The 25,312-nt window shown below is 36.2% G+C and overlaps 1 protein-coding gene across 4 annotated transcripts; it reads left to right on the forward strand.

The window, feature by feature from the left end:
- Window positions 1-4,515: 4,515 nt before the first annotated feature.
- On the forward strand, window positions 4,516-7,412 carry LOC138136197 (uncharacterized). 4 transcript variants are annotated; one of them, XM_069055255.1, is made up of 17 exons: window positions 4,531-5,048; window positions 5,100-5,227; window positions 5,283-5,297; window positions 5,356-5,382; window positions 5,436-5,477; window positions 5,530-5,565; window positions 5,617-5,637; window positions 5,686-5,721; window positions 5,771-5,812; window positions 5,866-5,901; window positions 6,124-6,138; window positions 6,188-6,226; window positions 6,278-6,313; window positions 6,357-6,630; window positions 7,072-7,119; window positions 7,175-7,222; window positions 7,278-7,412. In XM_069055255.1, the coding sequence occupies exons 1-17, from the start codon at window positions 4,844-4,846 to the stop codon at window positions 7,331-7,333; spliced, it is 1,104 nt and encodes a 367-aa protein (XP_068911356.1). In that variant the 5' UTR covers window positions 4,531-4,843; the 3' UTR covers window positions 7,334-7,412. The 4 variants fall into 4 exon arrangements, with proteins under 4 accessions (XP_068911355.1, XP_068911354.1, XP_068911357.1 ...); XM_069055253.1 differs by having other exon boundaries at window positions 4,519-5,048; window positions 5,530-5,637; XM_069055256.1 differs by lacking the exon at window positions 5,283-5,297 and having other exon boundaries at window positions 4,527-5,048; window positions 5,100-5,239.
- Window positions 7,413-25,312: the final 17,900 nt, after the last annotated feature.

Consider the following 25,312-nt stretch of genomic DNA (forward strand, 5'->3'; position numbering starts at 1 on the left):
GCAAAGTGGCGCGTTAGGCGCTTGGCCACAGTGCTCGGTCTATAACTCGTAACATAATAAGGTTTTTATAAATAATGCTAGTGGACTGCAGCCAATTTTTATTAAAAATGTATTTTGAAATGAATTGTAAATATTTTTGTATTTATTTATAACAGTAACTGAAACCACCCAAAAATTTTGAAATTAATGTGGAAATAACTACTGCACAATTTTATAAATGTGTATGTTTCATTTTGTAGGTAAAGAGCTTTGTCACATTTGTTTAATTTTAGTCAATGCAAGCATGTTTGGAAGCCATCCAAAACCTGTTCCACACACGGTTCTAGCGGTGTTTCGCCATAAATCAATTATACAATCACACCTGATTCAGTTAAGAAAAATTTTGTAACAACAATTTGCTCTTAAACAACGTAACCAGTTCTCTCGGAGAAGATTTTAATTCTAATCCGCCTACGTGTGTGAATGAAATTATTTTGGTCGGCTTGTTTTATGTTAGAATCCTGAATACATTATTAATATTATTAACGATACTTCATTATTGTCTAAAGTAGCTCGCATTGTTTATTATCCCGATGTTGTTGAGGACCGAGTGGGTGAATGGAACGGAAAATAAATTCGAAGCGTGGGAGATATATCAAAACTAACAACCGGAAAACAGGTAGATTATTTATGCTTTTTGTAATCGTGTGTTTGGCGGCGGACATATTTCAGGACTGTGAAATTGCGCCATGAAGATTTTGAGAAATTGCAGAATTTCACTAATAAATTTCATCCGAAGTCTTCATCTGTTCTTAAAACCACGTTTATCTGAGAGGCTTGTAGTGTATGTTTGAGTTTCGACAAAAATGCTTTTAGTACTATTAATTAAAACGTTGAGGCATTCGTGGGAGTAAGTAGTAAACCGTTTTGATCATAAATTAAAAATTCTTCTTTGTTTGTTTTGTACAGCGCAGGAAAATATTATTTCTCTGTCCCTGGAATTAAAACACAACGGTATACTTTGTGTTGGGCTAGGTCAAAGTGCAAATACAAATTCAACTCTGGCTAGATAATTAGCTTATTAAAATTTGCCCCTACAGTGAAATTTAAAATTAAAATTATATTGACAAAAAATTATTTTTGCAGAACATAATGCAGCTTATAAATAAATAATTTGCAGATATTGTGTCAAAGGGGAACAAGAAAATGCAACAACGAACTTGGATACAAATATAAAATAAAAAAAAAATAAAAAAAAAGTTTCTGATTTTAACTTTTTCTTATTTTTATTTCTATTTTTAGCGAGCATAGATACACCTTTACACACATATTATAACAATCTAGACGGCAGTATTGTTCTAGTTGTTGTATCTTGAAAAGAAATTGCTAAACTTTGTTCTGTCAGAATAATGAGAGAACATTTACTCGAGATGAAGTCCACGTAATATCTAATGAAATAATCGTTTAAAAGACCAGACTTGTATTCCACAAAATGATTATGAAATACGAAATGGCAAAAGTTTTTATCTTACGTGGTTGTAAAGTTTCATCATGTTAAATCAATAAGCATCGGCTACAACGTGACACGCATAGAAAGTACATTTAAAACTAAAGCAGTTTAAAGGGACGAGAAGAATTGTTTGAAGGAAAATATGACACTTGTAGGACCTCATTTTTTAATTAGTAGAACTTCTCTTGCGAATCATTACCGAGTGTTGTGGCCAAGCGCCTAGCGCGCAGCTTTACATTCGGGAGGTCCCGGGTTCTAACCCCGGTACCAGGTGTGGATTTTTTTCAGAGATTTCACCAGTACCTACCACCTCCCTTTCGCACCCATGCTCACCGTACCCATCACGAATCTTCCTGGAAGTGTGGCTGAAAAGGCTCTGGAAAGCCTCAGTAGCCAGTCCCCTTCGGGGGGAAGGACAGATTTAAATTCCTTTCCTTTTTCTTCTAAGCCAAGATGGTTTGTGGTGTTAAAAATACCATATTTCGAGCTTGTAGAGGGAACTAGTACACGTTTAGGTTTAGTCGAAACGATCTAGTAACAACAAAAGTAATATGTTTTATCGACCTGTCACATCTTTCAATATAGTTAATCTATGAACCCCGTAATTGGTGTCAATTGCTCTTTAGCGTCGATTTTACAGTGAGCGTTAGTATAACTCCCGTCGTAAAATATTTTATACTCCTTTACAATTGCAGCAATAACGACTTGTTTTTAGTACTTCGAAACTTACTTTCCAGGTCACGTGTGGCAGCGTGAACGTTCCACTGGCACCACTTTCAGGAAAAGTGACAGGAGAGAAAGTGAAAGCGATCGTCATAAGCTCACCGTTTCGTTCCGTTCAACAATTTCCAAAAGCTCGAAATGAAACCGGTGATGAAACCCGACTCTATCGCTTTATTAGCGAGCTTGTCAAAACGTCAAAACAACGTTTAAAAGCGTGCTCGTGCATACTTAAGCCCGACGGGGCCGAGTTACGTTTATATAAATACAACTTCTTTGTAAGTTTACAGACAACATCGTCGCTTTCACGAGCGGCAAATTTTAATCAAGTGCAATTGTCGAGCTTTATTTTCATATTCAATGGATCATTTTCTTTAAACGAGACACGTAATTGAGAAAAGCTGCCAACTCCTTGCTTGTTTCAGAAATATTATTTGCGTTTATGTAACGAGAGCGGTAAATTACAAGAAGCTTCTCGTTTTATATGCATTCACTAGTTGGAAGGCTTTTATATTTATGAAGCAAAGCGATAACGGAACGCGACGTAATTTTGCTCTTGTTTTTACACTCGGAATGTACTCTATTATACAAAGAGCGATACCGACATATTTTTACACCAAAAATACTTGAAATAATATTTTTTCGAATAATAGTAATAATTATCACTCGAGCAAAGAAATTAAGCAATGCTGGAAGCAGTTAATATTTGGATGGGTGGTCGACCGGAATTTTTTTTTTCTTTTTTTAAAAAAACAATTTTTTTTTATTGTTTGCGGTAACAAAATCCACAAATAGAGTTTTCATAATTCACAACTCCTTTTATTAATTAATTTTTTTTTTTTTGTAAAATTTAATTGTATTGTAATTTCGACTAGTCGAAGAAGAATTGAAACTTAATACAAAATATTTTATTCAAATTTCTCCTGACGTTATGAATTTTACTACAACAAATAAGTTGATGTAGTTACTAATTGTGCTAGATTCTGTGCAATTAGACAACGAAAATGTCTTAATGGCTCCAGTTTACAAAAGCAATGATGACAATCCTCTTGTTAGACAACGTAATAAGTTACATTTTATGTTACCAGGTTCAGCATAATAATTATAAATAATATGAAGACACAAACAGGAGCTTGAAGCGCAATCTAAATGACGCTTCCATCATCGTGTTTGTTGAAAATGTAAAGCTTGAGAAATATGTTTATTCGGCTAAATAACTCAACGTACAAAGTTTCTCTCAAAAAAATCTGCATATCTGTGTAGAAATTTAATTACCCGTCAACATTTTTTGTTAAATTGAATGAGTCTGAAAAAGTACTAACCCTTTAGCAATTTTAATTATAAAAATTGATACGTATCGCCAGTTCGAGCTTGCTAAAACGTGATTGTATTTATTTTTAAAAATCGTGTTTGATTCCAATTTTTATTTATCGCGCGTTGAGTTGTATTTTTTATAAATGAAAATAAACACTAGACGTTTTGATAAAAACCTTTTGCTAAAACTCGTTCAATTTCTCCACTGTAAATACCAAATACACGATTGAGTAACTATTGAATTGTCAATTTTATTACTGAATTCTTCCTTCATTCATTTCCGTACACCAAATATACTTTATTATTAAAGTAAAGCTGACGCACGTTTCTGCAGCAAAGCTGCATCATGAGAGCGACGCTGAGCTTTGCTGTCGAAACGCGCGTCAGCTTTAGAATAAAGTATTTGGTGTAAGAAAATTAATAAAGCGAGTCCATTATGCTTCATTTATTACAGAAGGATTGCCAAAGAATACAGTAACGTAAGAAAATTGTTTATTTATCGTTAAAAAGATTTATAAACAATTTTGCAGTAAATGTTTGTAACATATAATATTCCCTCGATTTTGCAGATTTACGGAATATTTGCTTTTATCCCAAAAAATAGTTAAATAATTTATTTCAAAATTCAAAATTAATTTCGGTATTTCTTTTTGGCTCTTTAAGTGAACAAATTGTTATGATTATGAACAATTCTCAAGAGCGCTAAATTTTTTCTAATGTTTTGATTCTCTCTGAATGAAGAAATAAATAAAAATAATAAATATACATATTCAATAATAATTTTCGTATCCCACCTTTTATTTTTATTATTTATTATTTCATTGTTTCAATCCATTTTTATTATAGATAAAATTGTAATGCCAAAACGGTTTACAATATGAAAAATTTTATAGAACAAATAATTCTTACTTACTAAAAAAATTTTTCTTGTATTTTTTTTGATATCTATATTGTTCTCGAGACCCCATCTTTTGGGCTTTATAGAAGAAGTTTTTGCACTACCTGCCTTGAAGGGACACTAACACTCAAAAATATGATTTAGAAAAAATTAACAATTTTTTTAAAACATTTCAACATTTCAAAATTCATAATTAAAAATTTAACTCTTTTTGATTTTTTTTTTTGTAGATAGGTGTAACGACTTGGCAAGCTTCGTTCTGGCTGTCTAATACAGAGATTATGTTGTTTGAAATAAAATCAAAATAAAGAAAATTGCAAGTTTACTCAGGAGGTGTCAAATCTGACACAGACAAAATTGACATTTAATCATTGTCACGAATGCAAATTTTACGCGAACAAATTTCTAGTAACTCCTAAACCATGTACAAATCAGTTTCAAGAACTGCGGACCCACACAGCAAATCCATCTTACACGCTGACCAGAAAATGGAACAAAAGAGCTTCCAAACATTGTCCGAATCAAAGGAAATTAGCAACGACGACCTTTTGAGAAGTCAAGGAACCCAATCGACAATCCTCAAATTGAAAAACTCCGTCTCCAAGAAAGCCGAAACGTATTTCGGAGGTGGTGCCCGCCCCAAAGACACTTTATTTGGATACAGGAGTTTTTTTCCAGCAATCGACTGTGACTGCGGACCTGATTTCTACAACCGAATCCTGGGACCTACCGCCGACGAGGCATTCCTGCGAGGACTCCGCACAGTTTTTCGGGTGTACAACAAATACAAAGACTGCAAAGAACCGGTTAAGTTGTCGGTGAGTTAAATTAGAAACGGAAATTTAATAAAATTGTTTGCAGGAGGTACAGTTCAAGGCGAGTATTCCAAGTTGTGAGAGTGCTAATTAAAGTTGCTTTTCGTTTAACTTTTCAGCCCGAACCAGTCAAATCAGTTCCGAAAGTAATTTAATAATTCACCGTAGATATTTTTAATTTGTAACAATCGCGTTTCAGGTGGTTTCTGAAATACTCGAATCCATCGGACTTCCACCAGAAGTAAGTTGATTACACTAACGGACACTCATTTCTCTACACGGACATGTTCCAGTTGGTGTCTGAGATTGTGCAGACGTCTTTCGCGGCAGTGAGTAGCGTGATCTTTCATAAATATCATTTTTGCACCGATTTTTCACAGCTCGAGCAAGAGAAACCTGAGGTAAGTATGTCCGAAATTATTTGATTCCTTCATATAAAGGTGTTGCAGCTGGCACACAAAATTCTTCAAACTTCAACCGCATCAGTAAGTTTTACACGCTTGAACGAATTTAATTTTAATCAAATTGTTTCAGATGGTGTCGAGAATTTTACAAACCATAGGACTTGATCCTGAGGTACTTCGATCATTAACTGTGTATTTTATAATTTTTTGTTACAATATTTTTAGCTAGCTAGTCAAATCGTCCAAACTTCGTTCGAAAATGTAAGTATTTAAAACATACAGGTTATTATAAATGTTTCTAACGGCGTAGTTGATCTATATGAGTACGTATACAGTGGCTACCCCTTGTATTTAGGCAACCAATGAATCACGTGCATTTATTTTTAAATAATATAGGTACACCACAACGCACTAGGATGTTTGAAACATTTATAATAAACCTTGTCCAAACTGAATAAATAATAATTTTGTTTTTTCTCCTAGCTGGATAAGGCGAGCGTAAGTACACGTTCCTCGTTGTTAAAAACTTCTAATTTTGAAGTTTTAGTTGAGATCCGGAGTCATGCAGACCACGCCTGCACCGAGTGTAACAACCTTATTGATTTTTTTTTATTAAATAATTTTTTCTTCTTCGCAGTTGGTCTCAGCTTTCATGCAAACTTCTCTTTCAAATGTAAGTGTCATCGTCTCGATTCCATAAAAGACAGGTGTTTTAGGTGAGCGAAGAGAAACCGAAGGAACCAGAGGAGAAACCGAAGGAACCAGAGAAAAAGCCAAAATCATGCGTGTGTTGCAAATGCAAAGCTTTCCTTCCAGATATAGAAACAGAATCGATTCCTCAACCTGAGCCTGAACCTGAGGCCAGTGTTGATGTCAAAAATCGCAAATGCCGATTTGATTGTCCAGAGGATGAATTTAAAATATGCAGATGTTGCGAATGCTCTGCTCCTGTTGTTTGCAGGAAAACCAAAAAGCACCACGATTGCATTTGTGAGATTGTTTCTATAGTCGGTGCGGCGACTCACTGGAGTAAAACACGTGATTTTCGGGGGTAAACGTCGTTAAGAAGTATGGTGCAGCTTAATGCACGCACCGAGTACTGTGGCCAAGCGCCTAGCGCGCAGCTTTACATTCGGGAGGTCCCGGGTTCTAACCCCGGTACCAGGTGTGGGTTTTTTTCAAAAGTTTCCCCACACCATCACCTCGTGGTATGTCTCATATCACAGATAAGGCGAATGCTGGGTCAGTATCAACCACCCATTCCTTCCGCACCCATCCTCATCGTACCCATCCCGAATCTCCGTTAGTGTCTCGTTGGAAAGCGCGTTGTATGCCTTTCCCTACCGCACAAAAACGATCACGTGATTACTCCAGTGGTTCGCCGCGCCAGCTATAGTTCTCTCGATTTTGACACTCTTGCACATTTTTTAGGTGGCAAGTCCAAAACTAAGTGCAAGTGTCGGTCCCATTCAAGGCGTCGTAAGTGTTTTTTTATATTTGAAAAGCAATTTCTTGGACTGTTTTATTGTTACAGACAGAGCTAACAGCTGTACGTACCTCGCTTTGGCAAAAGGAGACACTTGTATTGGTTTCTTAACACTTTTGTGCTGTCAATTTGTCTTACTTTTTTATTTCAGGCTCTTTGGTAGACACCACATGCAATTGTGACCGTCAAAAAGTGTATTATTTTTGAATTGAAATACATTATACTATTATAGTATAGTATACTACTATTGTATACTCAAATGTTATTCATAAAGCATTGAACTTGGTTTGTGGTGATTATTTAAAAATCTGGAAAGTTATCAGTGCACCATTAAAATGCATTATTTACATATGAATTATGCAGTAAACGTAGTAACTTCCAAGATATATGATTTCAGAAATGTAAATTACCACCTCATTTTACTTGTTAACTTGTTTACTGCACAAACACCCTCTGTATAATAATTTTTCCATCATAATAATTTTGAGACGTTAACTAAAAAATCTGTCTCTTGGATTGATTCGTACAAACAAATAAACCACGTCACAGTAATTGTAATTTACTCGACTCGGCGATAGAATTCGTATGAATCAATCTACGAGTTAACTTTTGTCGGATACGTGCAATTAGAGTAATATTTTTCTCCGAACAAACGAACTGCGCGCAACTTTACTCTTAAGGACATTTCTATTAAGTTCGTTTAGAGTAAGTTTCTTAATAAATAACTGAAATTTAAGATTTCCAGCAGCGCACACTGTTAGAGGAGCATTTAATTGGATCTTATTGTCGAGGAAATAAAATTTTCAAGCACCTTTAACCTTATAATGTTCCATGAAAGTTCGGTAATACGACGTCACATCAAATAAGTGGTGGGCTTGTTGTGTCATTATTTTGTCACAAATATTTCGCTTTGAATTTGTCAACTCTCTGTGGCATTTAATTCAGACAACACTTATTTATCCCAGATTTTATCTTTTGCAGAATTTGATTCAAGGATTATCCAGTGTGTAATTTTTTGCAAATAATATCCAGTTTCGTTGCGAGAACAATTTTACTCGAGACAATTATTTATTCGCAGCTTTGCACCGTTTTGGGAAGCAGTCCCTGGCAGGTTTCTCGTTTCATTCAGTTTACCTTTCATAAAAAATAAATAGTTTAGTTTTTGGTAGGATCCGGTGTGGGCGCCTCGCTCAAAAATAAAAATCCCCTCCGAATAAAATTTAAGGAAGGACGTGACATCACGTCCTGCACAACGGAGGAGTAGCCGTGCACTTTAGTTGCAAATATGTTCGGCGGTGGAGCCCCCGCGTATGAATGATGATGTGCGGGATATTGATAGATCAAAGCTCACACGGTGGCGGAGTCCGGGCCCGGACGCGAATTCCGGCCACGTACCGTGTTCCATTCTCCGGAGGCTGTTGTTTCAGGATCCGCGTATGTGTGATATGAGGTTATAAAAGGCGAAAATATAGAAGACAGGAAATATCAAACACTAATCCAGAATAACGGGCTTTTATTGTATCCGTTCCGTTTTACAGAGGGTCGCTTTTTTACGGCTAACGCGTTTTGACAAAATGGCCGTCGAGTGCCCTCGAAAATATGTGCGGAGGTGAGCTGCCCCCGAGCATCGCTGTTTGGTTTTAATTATTTTCGCTCTACTAAAACGCTGCTTACTTTCTTTATTAAAATTGCGTCGAACTGTTTTTAAAAGCTGCACTTCAAAAGACCCAGTTTCGAATTAAGAAGATTCCGATTTTTTCACTTCGTAAATTAATAAGAATGGAAGGGCCACCGGAGAATTTCAACCGACGTTTTTCATGCGCCTGCAAAAAATTTTAAGCTAATTTGTTGGCGTAGAAAAACCGATAAACTGCTAATAACGAAATTTATTAAATTTGTGCTTCCAGATTTTAGGGTTTAGTGCCCGAGGTGTGATGAAAAGCGGACGAAAGCTCGTGTTTATTTTGCAACTAAGAAATTTGCATTTTGTAGCTACAAATTTTTGTCCTTTGCATTAAAATTTCTCATTAAAAATTGAAACATGTTGTTTTGGTTTCATTCAAAGATTGTAAAAAAGAAGAAAAAGGTAGACGTATTGATTCATTTATTCAACACTGCGTTGCACGGGTCACACGAACACACGGGATGGGTCTGAGAGACCCAAAATTGAATAATTTTTTTTTGCAAATTAGATCATGGTTTTTAAGTTCTGTTGCTGTTATGTTGTCGGTTAGCGTGTTTGCTTTTCGCATATCAATTTAATTATTACAAATTTTTATTTAAAAATATGCTTTGCGATTTGTTGTTAAAACACTGCATTTTTGGCATATCGTCTTGTGTTTATTATTTGTTATTTGTTATTTTGTTTGTTATTTTTTTATTTCAGAATATAAGAATAAAAAAATTACGCGATGACACGGATTGGGTCTCACAGACCCGAATGCCCTCCAGACCAAAAACGGCGAATTATTTGAATTAATTCCTACAATCTAAAATACACCAAAAGTTGAGAAGGTACTGAAGAGCCCACTTAAATTACTTAAAACACAACGAAAATATAGCATATTTTTACATGGGTCTCGCAGACCCAACCCGTGTGACGCAGGGTTTTAATTATGTAATTGAAGTATTTCTGGTGAAGCAGTGATAATGGGCCCTGTAGTTTTATTTTAATTGCGAAGTAAATCAGGATGCATTTGCGAAGTTCCATTAAACTCCATTTAACAAGGTCTCCCCCAATTACTTTCGTCGCAAATCGCGAAATAACTAATTAACAACTCACACAAATCAGTTAAGGGAAATGTCTGCATGAATTCAGTGATGTGGGTTCTTGGATGTGGTTTCTAACACGTCGCTCTGACCGAGCATGTTCATAATATCCTTCCTCCAGGACAATAATTAAGTGATGTAATGGAGGTAGCGGCCATGAAGCGATCTTGTTGAGATCTCCGCAAATATTCCAATAGGCAGGAGCGCCGGTTAAACAACACCAACCATAAATTAAACCGAAACCGAACTGTTAATGTTATCTTAATGTAAATTGTGGCCACTTGTTGGAGAGATTTATTGTTCACCGGTTTCTCACTAAATAATGGATCATCCGGCTTTTTAAAATTTATGTCGTGAATCAGCTTTTCCACCATATTTAAGATGGAGTCGGGGTCAGCGAGAAACTTCCCACTAATCTCTTATTAAAATTTGATTATCGAAGGGCGAGCTTTCTGGAAATATGGGATGGTCGCGACCAGCAAAAATTTCTATCTTTTATTCACTTTGCCGGTCTTTTGGGAACTGTAAATCCTCCGATATTGATTGTGGTGAACTTTTTCTGATAAGTCGAAGGCGGAATATTTAACTATTCATGTTCAACTTTTCACTTTAAGCTGGTTTATGTATTATTTAATTATTAAAAAGCTCGCCGCCGGTTCGAGGTGAGACTTCAAAAGCACTTGTCTCGACTAATATTTATCAAAAGAAACTTTTATAATTACAACTTCAAATATGTACACAACTTATTTTCCAGACCAAATTTTTAGTTTTAATTCCTTGGCCGCAAGTCGATCTCGAGGAACTCTTAATTAGGAGAATTAATTAATTAAACATATTTTTTTATTGCACATAGAGAGTTGAGTTAAAATTTAAAGTTAAAATAAATAAAAAATTAAAATTAATGAAGCCCTACTTTTCAGTCAAGATTTAATTTTTTTCTAAATTTTTCCTTTATTCCTCTTCACTTGTTACTATCATTTCAATTTCACTATTTTTACTATAACACATGTGAAGTTTGCACAATGAGGCCTGATCGAGTTTGCGTAAACTTAGTTAAGTAGTCTAAGAAACTTAGTTCCAACTTAGTTCCGCCAGTCTCGTTATTCAGGGGCATTTTAATAATGTTTGCAATTTCGATCCGACAGTAAAAAAAATCATTCCTAAAATATTAATAAGAGCCAATCTCATTAGAAGTCGGCTCAAGCTCCTTGGCCGAAAATCGAAGTCATCCCAGTCGTGCCAAGAGCAAATTTCACGATTGCGCGCTTTTAGAAAATTTGATTAAAAATATGTCCCCTATAAAATAATTCTTATCGACTGTTACGCTTTATAGGCTTTCTGGTAGGCGCCAAGTGACCATCAGCGAGCTGCTGACTGTTCGAATTTTGAAATCTCATAATCTTAAAAAGCACAACGACTCGAGCTATCGCCGATGAAGATAAATTCGATATTAAAAAAATTCGGTGAGAAACAAACTGTCACGATAATAAACCCGGAATTATTCATGGCGGGTTTATGTCGCCCGGAAATGACGTACTCCGGCTGACATCCTTCCGGATAATGTTTAACAAAAGCGATGAGACTAATACTTTTACATTACACTCATTTATTGATCTTCAGCAGCACGAAATAGTAAATTACTCAATGAGAGTGTAATGGTCTTTGTACTCACGAGCCTGACTTAATAGCCATGACACGCGAGTAATTTTTTTATCATTTTCACGCAATTTTGCCATTTGCATTACCTAACGGTAATAATCTAAGTTTACGACACGAGGTATGTGTTGGACCATCTGTCGGCGAGCTAACTGAGTACGTTTGTCTGGATCCGGTCCTGGCTGGATTCGAACCAGCTCGTAAATATTAGAAGTAGATTTCGCAATGTTTACCTCCGTCCCGGCGATTATCAGCTAAACGGAGTTTAGCAAATCGACACGTTCTCACTTTATATACCGCATTGCGCCTGCATGTCGCGCTTCAGCCTTGCTAGTTTACATGCAGCGGGTGTTTACTGCCGCCAGGTGGCCACAAATGCTGCATATATCCGAGAACTCACTGGCAATTTAGCTTTGACACAGCCAGTAATATAGTATAGCCGGGGCTTTTATACAACGGCGACTTTGCCGGAATACCGTGCTTTCATGAAGCGTCTTTTTGTACAGCCACCGATGGAGTTAATGCCGTGCAGGTGAAATTTTGACCCAGACGGAGGCATTTCTGGAAGCAAAGCTGGGCGAGGTCAGTATTTGGATGGGTGGCCGCTGGCTGTTTCCTTTTTCGTTGTTTATGGACGCATATTTTTCTGAGACAACGTCAGAAACATCTCCATCAAAAAGACACCGTAGCTTTGGAGTTGCGTAACAACAACTTGAGTAAACAATGTATTTTTAAACAAGAAACTTTGTTGTCTTGTGCAAATGAAAGAACAATATTTTATCTTTCCGTCGTTTGGCAAACTACAATTGGTTTCGAATAAACAATGAAGTAAACAGTTGTAATAAAATTTAATTAAAGGAAGGAACAGTTTAGTGAAATTGACGCCGTCGCGACGGTGGTTTTTCTACTTGGTGCGCCGGGGTGAGCAAAAGGGGTGATAATTCGCGGCGGCGACCTACCGAATCCACCTTTCACCCAACAATTAAATTCCGTCGAGGAAGGAGATATTTACTTGAGAACTGCTTTCTTTGTATATTTCGTGATAGGTGAAGGGAAGCCGTTAAGAAAACAAAGAAACTCTTTCAAAAGAAACTTGTTCTTGCAATTCTCATAAATGCTTTTTTATCTCGACAACCCACACACATAAAACGAAATTATAGAAATTGATAGGGCGGCAAGGGAGAAAGGAGAAACGGAAAGGAACCTTTTCCCAAAGCAAACTTGCAAATCCTGCAAAATATTTTCGGAAATATAACTATTTGCTCAGAATATTTCTCGCACATTGAAAGATTTATTGATTTAGCAAAAATAAATTTATTAGTCTAGTATATCAATTCAATGCAATGGCAATTTAATTTTACATGAAAAAAAATTCCATCCATCTTAAATAAAAATAAATCACATTTTTGGACGGATTTGTTGCTATGGAAAAAAATAAAATACAAAAAACAAAGTTCTGTAACGTCAATAAAGTGGTTGTGTGCATGTTGTGGAAATTGTGGAAATCGATGATGAAGAGTTATATGTTCCTGATGATGTCCTGGAAAAGGAAAGTGCTGCGACGTACCAAATGTTGCTTAAAAAATCAAAATTATGTTATCAGAAAGAATTGTAAAGATTTAGAAGGGAATGAAAACCCGTGAGTGAAAGACAGTGAGCGAAAAACGAAAGTGAACGAAAGAGAAACTTTTACCCACTAGTAATATGGATACAGGCTCGCTGTCTAGGGAGAAATAATGTTTTCATTTGTATTGCATTCCTTTATTATATTTCTTCTTTGACGTATTTTACAGCACAAATAAAATTCAGTTCTGTTTCTATTGTGACAAATTTTTTCTCTTGATGCTTTTTTCTACTTGTTATTTAATATTTGTTTGTGCAATAAAAAAAATATCAATGAGCTGTTTTAGTTTCCGCACTAAACACAACGCGTTGTTTGCGTAATTTAATTTCTCCAAGGAGCAAACCCCCAAAGACCTCATTATCCAGCATGCTCCACCCCTAACCACCTTTAATTAAAAATACCCATTTGCCATCCACTAAAATCGTATTTATTTATGAAAACGTTCAGTCTATAAACGCGCCCCCCGCCAAAAATTAGTAATTCCGGTGCCGTAGTTCAAATTGTGGTTTAATTAATGCAACTGCTGAGATGAAATTTAACCGCACAACACTCCTCCACATTTATTTGTACATGACCTTTCCCCTCCACATATTACGCCGTAATTAAATTCTGCTTTTACTAGAAAAAAGAGCGAGTTGCATTTTTCACTTTGCGTGTAGCTTCCTACCTATTTGTTTTAATTAAACATTATGTTAGGTTTGTTAAAGAGGAGATTAATCTTTGTCTCTGGGGCACGGAATATAACGGCGGTGGAACGAAGCCGGTTCATTTTCAATGCCTAATTGCATGTTGCAAACGAGATAAAATGTATTTGCGTGCAAGGATAATGGAATTAGGCGCCGACCTGCAAGTTTTGAATGACGCGCCTAAAAAATACGTAATAGTTTCCACTTCATTGCTATTGGAGCAAAGCTGCAACGTTGCCATATCAGCAGAGGTTCACTGTGTAGCAACCTAACCTCAAATTCTGTTGCCACTTTACATGCAATATTACTTTGCAATTTTAATTGCACGCCCAGTATCGTTGCAGTTGATTTGTAAGAATCTCCTCGTGAAGTTTTTCTTTCCGCTTTTGGCTCGAATTTCGGTACGAGTCCTCCTTCCGGCGGACAAAAAGATATAGATCCTAAATTATTCCATCCCTTTTCGTCGAGCTTTATCGCATCAAATATAGTGGTAGTTTGTATCGTCGAAATCTGGTGTTGTCACCAAGTGCTTTAGTTGGCGTGATTTATGTCGCATGTGTGGTCGAGTGTTGTAGTTTACAGAAAGTGTGTGCTCGCTCTCAACTTATAAGTTGAACTGCTAATATCGGCGCCGTATTTTAGCGGCATTTTGCAAGGAAAGAAAACGGATCATAAACAGATAGTGGAAGTTTGACACGGCATATGTGTTCGCCATAGTGTTACCGAGATTTATCGGCCTCTACTCGCATTTATATTCGGAAATCTGGGCCGTTAAATCATCAGAGGCACGCAGGTCAGCGCCGGATATAGATGTTTTTATGGGACACCCGGAGCATTTTTCTTCGAGGCTCACTACCGGTGCCGATTTATAAACTTCGATAAAAAATATGTAATGAGTTTCTCAGAACGGATATCGCACTGCACACTCGTTCATTCCAGCTGTGCGAGCAAATACTTTCGACACTGCTTCTCAACATCGGTTTAAATTCGGACCTGTTTATGACCCTTCACCCACAAACACATAAAAAAAAAGTTCTGCTTTCTATAGTGCTTTTTTATTTTTTCAAAGGAACTTAAATATTTCTGTTTTTGTCTTAATCTTGTCCTAAAATATCCAAAAGTTAAATGTATGTATGCACCACTTGTGCGCCTATAACTACACAATTTCTGAACCGATTTTGATAAAATCAGCACTAATAGTTAAAGCGTTTCTTTAATTAAAACTCTAATATAAAAAGCATTCACTACCTTTTAATAGAAACCGAGCTCTGTAGGCAAGCGCCTAGCGCGCCACTTTGCATTCGGGAGGTCCCGGGTTCTAACCCCGGTGCCGCCTGACCTGGTGTGGGTTTTTTTTCAACACACCATCACATCGTGGTATGAGCACAGGTCTCATATCACAGATAAGGCGAATGCTGGGTCAGTATCAACCTCTCAGTAACCTTACCAAGATAAAAGAACAGAGTAACAATGAAAAAGATGAATATTTGTAACAAACATTTGTACTGTTTTTTATCTCCTTTCTCAGCCATCGAAGAACTTATAAAGATGCTTGTTTTATTGCTTTGCATATTTTAATTAAGTAGCAGCCCCAAGATCTAGAAAGAAATGATCTTTTCGAATTTTTTTCTTGATTTGTGTGTTGCTTTTATATTATCTTGTGGAAACAACGTCAAAATTATGTTTTGAAGACAAATAGAAAAATATTGCTTTGCAACGCAGCATGATGTGACACGCAAATTGAACAGGAGAAAAACCGCAACAAAAGGAAAAGTTTCAAATATACGTAAATTGAGGTTGTAAACGCCTTGGACGAAATAAAACCAATGAAAATAGAAAATTGCAAAGATATATGAAAGGTGTTTGTTTTACGTCTTTTCGTAGGGTCAGGGTATCCGTTGTCTTTGTTGACTGTGCTGTCTCGTGGAAGTATCATCCAAAAGACTCTTCCAGTTTGGTAAATATTTGCTGATAATGGCCATTCGCGATCACCTACATCGATCGTTTAATTCATAATTTGTCCATTTTATCTATTGGAATGCCAAGCGCCTCTTGAACAAACTGAGATAAGCGGCGCTCAACTGTCGATCAATTAGCAAAAATCCGGTCAAGTCGACCGGAAATGAGCCTTCAATACTCGCTGCACAAGTGCGAGCTTATCTGCGTCCTTACCATTCAGCCCTTCATCCTGAAAAGGACACTCGATCGCCGATAACATTCTAATGTCCAGTTGAAGCTTTTTACTGTTATTCATTTTGACGCGAGTCGATTACTCGCTTCATAAAGCTCACAGTTGACTTAATTTTATCTAATTTCCTTAGTGTGCTGATTCTGCTGGAGCCCCCAAATAATTAACTCCAAGAATTTTATAATTAAGGTCGCGGTTGCACCATTTGGAGAATATCTTGGATGCAGTTTGGTTGGGACGCTTTTCCTAATTAAAACATCGATAGTGAAAGCTCAAGGGAATCGAGTACACGTCTGAAGTTATCTGATTAAACATTGAAATGATCGAAAGGGTGACGCGTTGTGAAATTTTCAAGGGGCACATCTGTACTACCCTTGTTTCCATCTAATTAACCTTATCCGTCTTGAAGGCAGTTGTTTCGACATATTTCAATCTCTTCATCAATCAAGTCCATCAGAATGTTGTCAAATATTTATTTATTCACCTGTTCCGGGCTCGAAAAATGGCCCCGAGACAATTCCGGTGTACTTTTGATATGAATAACAATTTATTTAAGGGGGTGCGTTACTTTAAGTCCATTTTCGGTGCACAAAAGCTCACAGATTCCAGTAAATCTCCGGAGTTGGAACGAAACTCTAAACAAACACAATACGCGCGCCGACCCTTTGGTCCGCAATCCTTCCGACCTTTTTAACTCGCTACGTATAAAAAAATCGGATAATAAATAACTTTTCTAAGTTCGCCCGGTTCCGTTTCACGGATACTACAATCGGTTTTGCTTTCTTATATATCGCCGGCTATATTGAGTTACGGTCGGACAAAGTCCTTCCGGAATCCAGACGTGTTCTACACCGGAATTAATCCGGGACGGATTTTTAATTGCCGGTGCTCGATTGTTTACGGATTTGCGGAGGCGTTAATTGGCGTGTTATTAATTTGCACCGCTTCAGTTTCGCTCGTTAATTAGATACTGCGTTTGAGATGGTAATCTGACTCAGGATTTTTTATTTCTACGCGAAATTAGTATCGATCTAGACGGGAAACTGTGAGGATACGCAGATCTCCTGAAGCTTCACTTCATAAATTTGTGATTCATGGTAATTAGGAAAAGTGACAAAAATCTTTTTGGTTTTAGTTAATTAAAATTACTAAAACGGCAACAAAATTCATCATTTAATTGATCCATAGATGATTTAACAAAATTTAGAAAAAAACTGAAGTTATTGTATGATTTACAGTGCAACAAACGAAAGCGAAAATAAAAAGAGCGAGGAAGACAAAGCTTTCGTTCACGCGAATTGCAATTCAAGTGAACGAAAGCGGCTTTACTCTCGAGTGCTGTATTTGGTTTTGTTCCATACCTCCTTAGAAAGTATATGTATTTTTTATTCAAAATTTAAAATACATAAATCAAATTTTTGGATTTTAGATCTGTTGCTATGGAAAAAATAAAATACAAAATTACGTTATCAGAAAGAATTGGAAAAATTTACGAGTGAATGAAAACCAGTGAGCGAAAAACGATGAGCGAAAGTGAAGTGAACGAAACCTTCACCCACTGGTAACTATAGATACAGACTCACTTTTTAGGAAGATATCAATATCAATGGGTTCATTTTAATTGTTGGGAGCACAAAGCACTCTTATAATATTAAAATCCAACAGCATCAGTTTCACAGTAAAATTAAATTTTAATTATTTTTTGGGAGAACCTAGAACGAAACTGAACTAAATACATTATTTTAATTATGATGAAATATTAAAACGGAACTGTTTGTTCAGTGGAAAAGTAAATATTTTCTACGAAGAGCTTCACAAAACACACAATCTTTTGTGGTGTTTTTAATAAATTGTCAAGAGAGTATGGAGTGTCGATACGGTTTGCAACTTACAACGGGCGTTCAAAAATGTTTCCGTTAAACCATGGTTTTGCTTCATCGGATGCAAATTTTTTATGAAATGGGAAGTGGAGGGCGAAAGAGTGGGAGTATTCCAGACATACTGAAAAAATTAAGTGAAAAAGAAAATAATTTATCACACCAAATCTTGGCTGACATCAATTTTTTGAACGATCGTTACATTATAAAATTTAAATGGACAAAAATGTGTCAGTTTAAGCAGTACATATCCAAGTCTAAAGTCAATGATGTAATGTTTTTATTTATTTTAATTAATGATTTATTATATTTTTTATACTCGTATATTAATTATATTTATACTTTTTTCATCAAATAATAAAAATTCCTTTGAAAGTAGATTTTTTTTTCTATTTGTATTTATTTTGTTATACGCCCAGATTTTACAAAACATTCACGTCAGAGTTTGTTTATGCAAACAATACTGAAATCAAGTAATGAAGTTAAAACGGAACGCGATGTTTTCCAGGCGATGACCCATCCAAACACCGACGGCGTTCGACTTTGCTTAACTTCACCGATCAAATTATTTTACGAAATTGTTATTAATTAATTATTATTATCATGAAAAAAATTGTGATACCTGTATTTGTGCTTCCAAATAAAAAATTTACAACGGTGGTTTCGCTTCCATTACTGTGAACAGAAAAATTTATGAGAAGTATCAAAAAATCGATCAATTTTAATCTGCGCATTAAACAAGTCCACAGCAGGACATTATTATGACAAAAATTTACACGTCCCCAGTAATTTGCGTCAATAAATAAAAATCCACTCTCTCTAATCAAATCGAATAAATCAAAATAATTCGAAAATCAACACAAACCGCAGTTTGTTTTATCCGCGAAACTCATTTCGATTCAATCACGACGTAAAGTCGGTTTACATTAAACAATCCCGTCAAACATGTTTTCCCAGATTAAAAACCGTTTCCATCGCCGCCTAATTTTTGAGGCGCAATTTTTCCTCGAAACGCTTCTTCCAGACGTCGGCGTTTAATGGATTTCGGTGGCGCGATATGTTTGATTTTGGGGGTGAGACAAAAACGTGACGTCCGCAGCGATATTAGTGCAGCGGTTCGTAAAAATGCACGACAGTGTGGTTACTGACAGCGTCCGAACCGTGACAAGATTTTTTGCAATATTCCAGAGATTCTCCGAGTCTTTGAGTCGCGGAAACAGCAAATATTATTGCGACGAAATACACAAAGAATCTCAAGTAAATTCAATTCAACGTAAATATTTTATTTTTATTTGGCGTTGTCTTGGGTTCACTTCTACTGCACTCGAAATATTAAAGAGGAGGAACTTGTGGGATTCGCAGCCGAAATGAAAGAATGGAATGGATTAATTAAATAAGGTGGAGGCCGCGAGAGCATGGATCCAGAATGGAAACTTCATTCTCTAGAGTCTAGACAATTGGACAACAGTATAGTAGATGTTGTACTAATTATCATTATCAAGGTCAAATCTACTTATCAGTGCAGATACGTTTGTGTGAAGTAATCAACAGAACGCTGGTTTTTGCTTGTCACCCATCCAAGCGTTAACTGCTACCGTCGTTCTTAACTTCACTAATCGAATGCTACTTAATATTTTTTGATAGTAGAACGATTATGTCAATACGCTTATTTTAATTCCATTATGTGTTACAGTCTTGACAAGAAACTTATCACAAACAAACTGCGAGAATCAACGATTTTTTGAATGTTGCAAAACTTTTGAACTCTTTGTCTTCCTCACTTATGCAACCGTTCCATTGCGGGGCTAATTCGGCCCCCGCCGCTCTACTGGCATTCATTTTCTTGTAGATTGCGTTTGTCGGTAGGTAACAATTTCTCATGTGTCGAGTTGTTGGTATCAAATTGCTTCGACAAGCCCTCAAGTCTCATAAATAATCTTCCCCGAAACAATAACTGCCATCTCCAGTATTGGATTTTCATAATTCGCCGGGCTTCGGCACGCCGCGACGCTATCGCCAACACAAAGAAACGCAACAAAACCGCCACCACCCCTACTTGGTCGCGTGTGCATTTGATAATGCGGATGCGCTAGTTAGCTGTGGCGAATCCTGGGGCACTTGTTACTTTAATAAGTTTCTTCGGCCGCAGCGGAAGGAAACCGAATCGCTGGATGGGAGATTATAAAAGTTTAAATAAAATATGCGGAGGGCGAATTTTATTCCGGACAGGACGAGTCGGGAGCAATTTGCAACGTTCGCTGTTGTCAGTCGAACTCGAATCGGTCTCGATGGGATTAATTATTTGCAAATCGTAATTGTGTTTGGAGTTAAAGTGAGTTGCAGTTCAAACACGAATAAATATTTGCCGGCAAGTGATGTTGCCCATCCATTTTTTGAAAGCGACTTGTTAAACTCCGATTGAAATAAAACATTCGTTCATTTGCCAGTTAAAATTAAACCTGAACAATGGCAGACGTTAAATATTTGATTCCGGTTTGTGCACGGTTTAGTTATTTAACGACCAGAACAGCTAAATTTATTTGGGAAAGCCCATGCAACTAAAAAATTTACTAAAACTGCAGCACTTGTTACAAAACATACTAAACAAGATTAAAAAAATTACAATTATATACTTGCAATATATAATATACAAGGTGATACACGAGTAACAATGAGCCCGACGGAATCGAAAATGCAACCCACAATACATTTGGAACGTAAAGCGCGGTAAATATCCAGCTTTACGTTCCAAGTGTATTGTAGGTTGCATTTTCAATTCCGCCGGGCTCATTATTGAATCACTTTGTATACACAAATTTCCATGTCTCTCTTAGCATTTAAGGCGGATCTTGAGAAAACAAACCTGTATTCTTTATAGCTGGTCGCAAAAAAAAAACCGAATTAGCAACCAATACAATCATTTTTAACAACTCTTGCTTACCATATTCGAGTCTTTAGCAATAAAGTACAACTTGTTGTGGTACCGCAGGAAAAGTTTCTTTTTGAATGGTCTTTCCTCCCCTGCTGAGGCTTTCCAGAGCCTTTTCAGCCACACCGACGGGAAGATTCGGGATGGGTACGGTGGGGATGGGTACGGAAGGAGGGTGGGTAGGTACTGAGAGGTTGATACTGACCCAGCATTCCCCTTATCTGTGATATGAGACATACCACGATGTGATGTGTGGGGAAACCTCTGAAAAAAAACCCACACCAGGTTAGGCAGCACCGGGGTTAGAACCCGGGACCTCGCGAATGCAAAGTGGCGCGCTAGGCGCTTGGCCACAGTGCTCGGTAGAATAACAGTGAGATACAATATACAAAATATTGTCTGAGCCCTACTCACTCTTCATTATTTTCAATAAGTCAAGTGCCATTCTTGTTTTTTTTAATTCTACTGGTGGTATTTTATTTGCAAACAGTGTAGAATCACTCCATTCTGAATTCAAATGCCAAACTAATTCGATTGTATGTAAAGCATTACTCTGGTATTATGAAATTGTGTAGGTGTGTATTACTCTTGTAAATAAGCCTCTCCCACACACGTAAGTCCTCACCCTCTTCTCTTTCATTATTTTTGTAAAGCGCTAGCTTCTTTGAATGTGCTATTCAAGTGTTTTATCATCCTACGCAGCATTAGCTTTGCGAAATATTTACCAAATTTTCATTTTACAGTTTATAATAAATTACTTAAAAACAAACTCCTATTTAATTGCGATGTATAAATAATCTAGTTGTTGACACTACGAGGCAAAAGGGAAATGACATCAACTTTCCCAGTTCCCTTTTGTACCCACATCTAAGAGAGGAAAGTATATTTAACACCTTTCAGCGGTCTGAAGCAAATTGAGCATTCTCTGAACGTAGAGGATTCGATTAAGTGAAACAGTGAGGAAATTATACAAAGAGTAGAATGCAACTGCAGAACAGTTGAAAAGCATTTCGAACACTTGTTCTGATGTTGGTTTAGGTTAGTTTCGAGTTGGTTTTCTGCGAATACAACAGTTTGTTAACTAGATTAAAAAAAAAACTGTCTGAATTTGCACGCAAGGGAATTTAAATTCAAAATTAAATAATTTGAAACCTTAGGCCCTTGATGCAAAGAAACCATCGATTTCATTAATGTCATCGGAATCAGGCGATTCAAAATCAAAGAAATTCCTTTTTGAGAGGATTTCCCTTGCCATTTAACGTGGAAACGCTGCAAGCATTCGGGGCACTTTTCCAGATTCCGCATTATCGGAAATTTTTGCATTGTAAATCAAAAATGTTATGTAATTAATTATGTTATTGTTATAAATTATTCTTTAAATTTATCAATAAATAATACTAAATAAAATTAAATAATATGTAGTTTTTCTGAAATTTTGTTTTGCCAGAAAACAGAATTGAAGCCAACAGACTTAAAGATTAGTCATTTTATGGATATGTTTTATTTATAAGATCTAGGCGCAAGGTGCTAAATACTGAAAAATTTCAAAATGAAAATATTTCAATCAATACCGAAAATAAATTTACGATGTTGTTTTTTAATTCCATGTACTAGATATTGTTTTTAAACTGTTTTTGTTATTAATATCGTTGTTGTTATGCCATTAATTTTTCATTGATTCTTGTATTATTATTAGAAAATTATTAAATGAAAATTGAAGCTGAATAAAAATGTTTCTTTTAAATCTCTGCAAACTGATTAAATTTAGTTACTCTAAAAATATGTGTATCAATTACTTTTACCGTGAAATTGTCAGTGCATTTTCTTGAAAAGAACGAACTAACTGAATGACGTATGGTCGCTCTAATAACTCCCATAAAAAAGCTCAAAGTAAAAATTTCATATAAAATAAAGCTGAGATTAATTTCCTCATTGTTTTCGTTTTCTAGAAAATATTTTTAATTTTAAGAGTACCTCTGGCTAGATGCATCAATGTTTTACTTCAAAGGGAAAAACGTATAAAGTATTCTTTTTTAATTTTTAACTTAGAAAATTGTTTGTCACAATTATTTTATTTGATTTTCTCCAAAACTATTACTACATAACATCGTCAAATAATTGTAAAATTCTTATTCAAGACACAGATACCTAACTGTTTCGTCTACATTTTCAAACACAAACTTTTCTCTGTAATTTCGCTCTGGCGCTTGCGACCCCAAACAAAATTTTAGAAAATTTTTCCTTGCGCAAATATGTTTTCCGCAGTGTTTATGTGCATGGTAGCTTTCCTTTAGTCTATTTTCCCAAAGCATCCTCTTTGCACAAAGGAATTCCCACTCGACAAAGCTTTACATAAAAACCATTGAAAACGGGGACTCAGATTTTCCGAATGGTGCAAAATTCCTTATCAAGATGTATTTAGTGTGAAAACAATAATGTCAATTAGGCTTTTGTCGTGCAATCGTTTGTGAAAAGAAGTGATCTTGTTAGAGTCGCTTTCAGCGAAATTAACATTCCTGGAAGTGAAATAGGCAACATACGTATATATTAAATTGGTATTGCTCTTTCGCAATGTTCCAATTGAAAGTTTCTTGTTTCTGTTCCGTGCTCGGAATGTGGCATAAGCAATCAAAAGAGCAGGCCAACTCCGGCAACTCGTATCAACTTCTCTTCAGAGGCGATCTGTTTCTGTATGTTGTGAATAGCGCGAATTGAACTGCTTCACGTTTCATTCTATTTGCGCAGTTTGAGGTATAAACCCACAGAATCACGATATCAAGTTTCTTGAAAGGATGTTTGGATCGGTGCCATTGTGCGAGTTTATAAAAGCTCCGGAGGCCGAGGCCGGTCATTTTATTTATTTCGGCCGGATCCTCACTAAGTGGATTTTTATATATTTGCTCTAATTAAAAAGTTGCGACAACGCCATTTCCGCTCGCAAAACTAACTCCGGGACTGAGGCCGGCTGACGTCATGAATACAAATCTTTTGAATCTGACCTAATTGATTTTTCATTAAAAAACTTTTACCGACTTTCCTGTTTCTTGTTCCCTGATCTATAGAGTCGGCCGCTCGCTTAATTCCGCTCCAAATTCACCGAGTGCGATTTTTTCAATTTCAAACCTGTCGAACGTGTCATATTTATGCAATTGCGTCGTCGACTTTTTGCCGTTTCAAAATCATGCGGCTATCTGATAAGTGGCGCCCACTTGAAAACGTATCACGAAGTCTTAACGACCGGACCATGGAGCTGGAGGGCTTTACAATTAGCTTTCATTCGGGTTATTCCCGATTCGACAGACTTATTAAAACTCCACTTTGCCGGCAATTTGTGCAAATCACCCCGATCTGGTCATACACTCCACCGAAAAGACCCCAACACGCTTTCCCCGAAATTGTCGTGAAACTGGCGATTTTATTTTTATTTCTGATTAAAAATATGTGGGTAAAAATTCATCAGTTTTCAAATATTCAATGCAAAGCCAGTTAATAGGTAGCAAATCCAAAAATCGAAACGGAAAGCGAAAATGTGAAACAATATTTTACAGTCGTCGAGCCACAAATGCAATCAGCAATGTAACATTACATCGAAGGGTCATCAAGCTGCGAATTTATGAGGGCGTGCAAATTTAATCCTAGGAATGATAAATCTGTTCGATATATCGAAATATCAATTTGACAATATTTTTGTCTGGAGGAAAATCAAATCATATTCCAAGCTTGAGAAAAAACAAGGCAGTAATATACAGGGTGTTATTGAAAGTTGTACAGATATTTTAACCACGAGCTACTGGCTTCATGTACAACTCGGAAAAAATATTTAAAAAATTCTGTCAAAAAATAAAATGACATTTATTTTTTGAGCTACAATTTTTTTAAATTGCTTTTAGTTTTCTACGTTGTCAAACAACCTCGTAGGTAAAATTTCGGCACATTTTAAAAATTCACCCTGTATATCATGTTTTATAAAATGTACGCCAATGCGAAGTAACCTATAGGAAATATGCTTTAAAACAAGGAAACCGCATTGGTGTACGTTTTATAAAATGTGATATACAGGGTGTATTTTTAAAATGTGCCGAAATTTTACCTACGAGGTTGTTTGACAACGTAGAAGACTAAAAGCAATTAAAAAAAATGTAGCTCAAAAAATAAATGTCATTTTATTTTTTGACATAGAATTTTTAGATATTTTTTCCCAGTTCTACATGAAGCCAGTAGCTCGTGGTTAAAATATCTGTACAACTTTCAATAACAGCCTGTATTTCGGGGAGTTGCAGAGAATTTAAGGTTTGTAACAGTAATAATTTTTTTACGACCAACGTTTATTGTATCGTTTCCTTGTTAGCACTACACATCCTGTGACCCAGCATTCAGGCCGGATTAATTTATCACTACGGATATTACTATCAAGTGGTTACTAAATGTGTTTAAAAACAGAATGCAGAGAAACATTC

Source organism: Tenebrio molitor, chromosome 8, assembly GCF_963966145.1.
Source record: "Tenebrio molitor chromosome 8, icTenMoli1.1, whole genome shotgun sequence".
In the NCBI taxonomy this organism is placed as follows: Eukaryota; Metazoa; Arthropoda; class Insecta; order Coleoptera; family Tenebrionidae; genus Tenebrio; species Tenebrio molitor.

What these genes read in the sequence shown, in the direction of transcription:
- LOC138136197 (XM_069055253.1), top strand. Translation starts at nt 4,844, where the DNA reads ATGTACAAATCAGTTTCAAGAACTGCGGACCCACACAGCAAATCCATC. An exon ending in AAAGCACCACGATTGCATTT is followed by an intron (nt 6,631 to 7,071) that starts GTGAGATTGTTT and finishes CACATTTTTTAG; the next exon opens with GTGGCAAGTCCAAAACTAAG. An exon ending in TCGGTCCCATTCAAGGCGTC is followed by an intron (nt 7,120 to 7,174) that starts GTAAGTGTTTTT and finishes TTATTGTTACAG; the next exon opens with ACAGAGCTAACAGCTGTACG.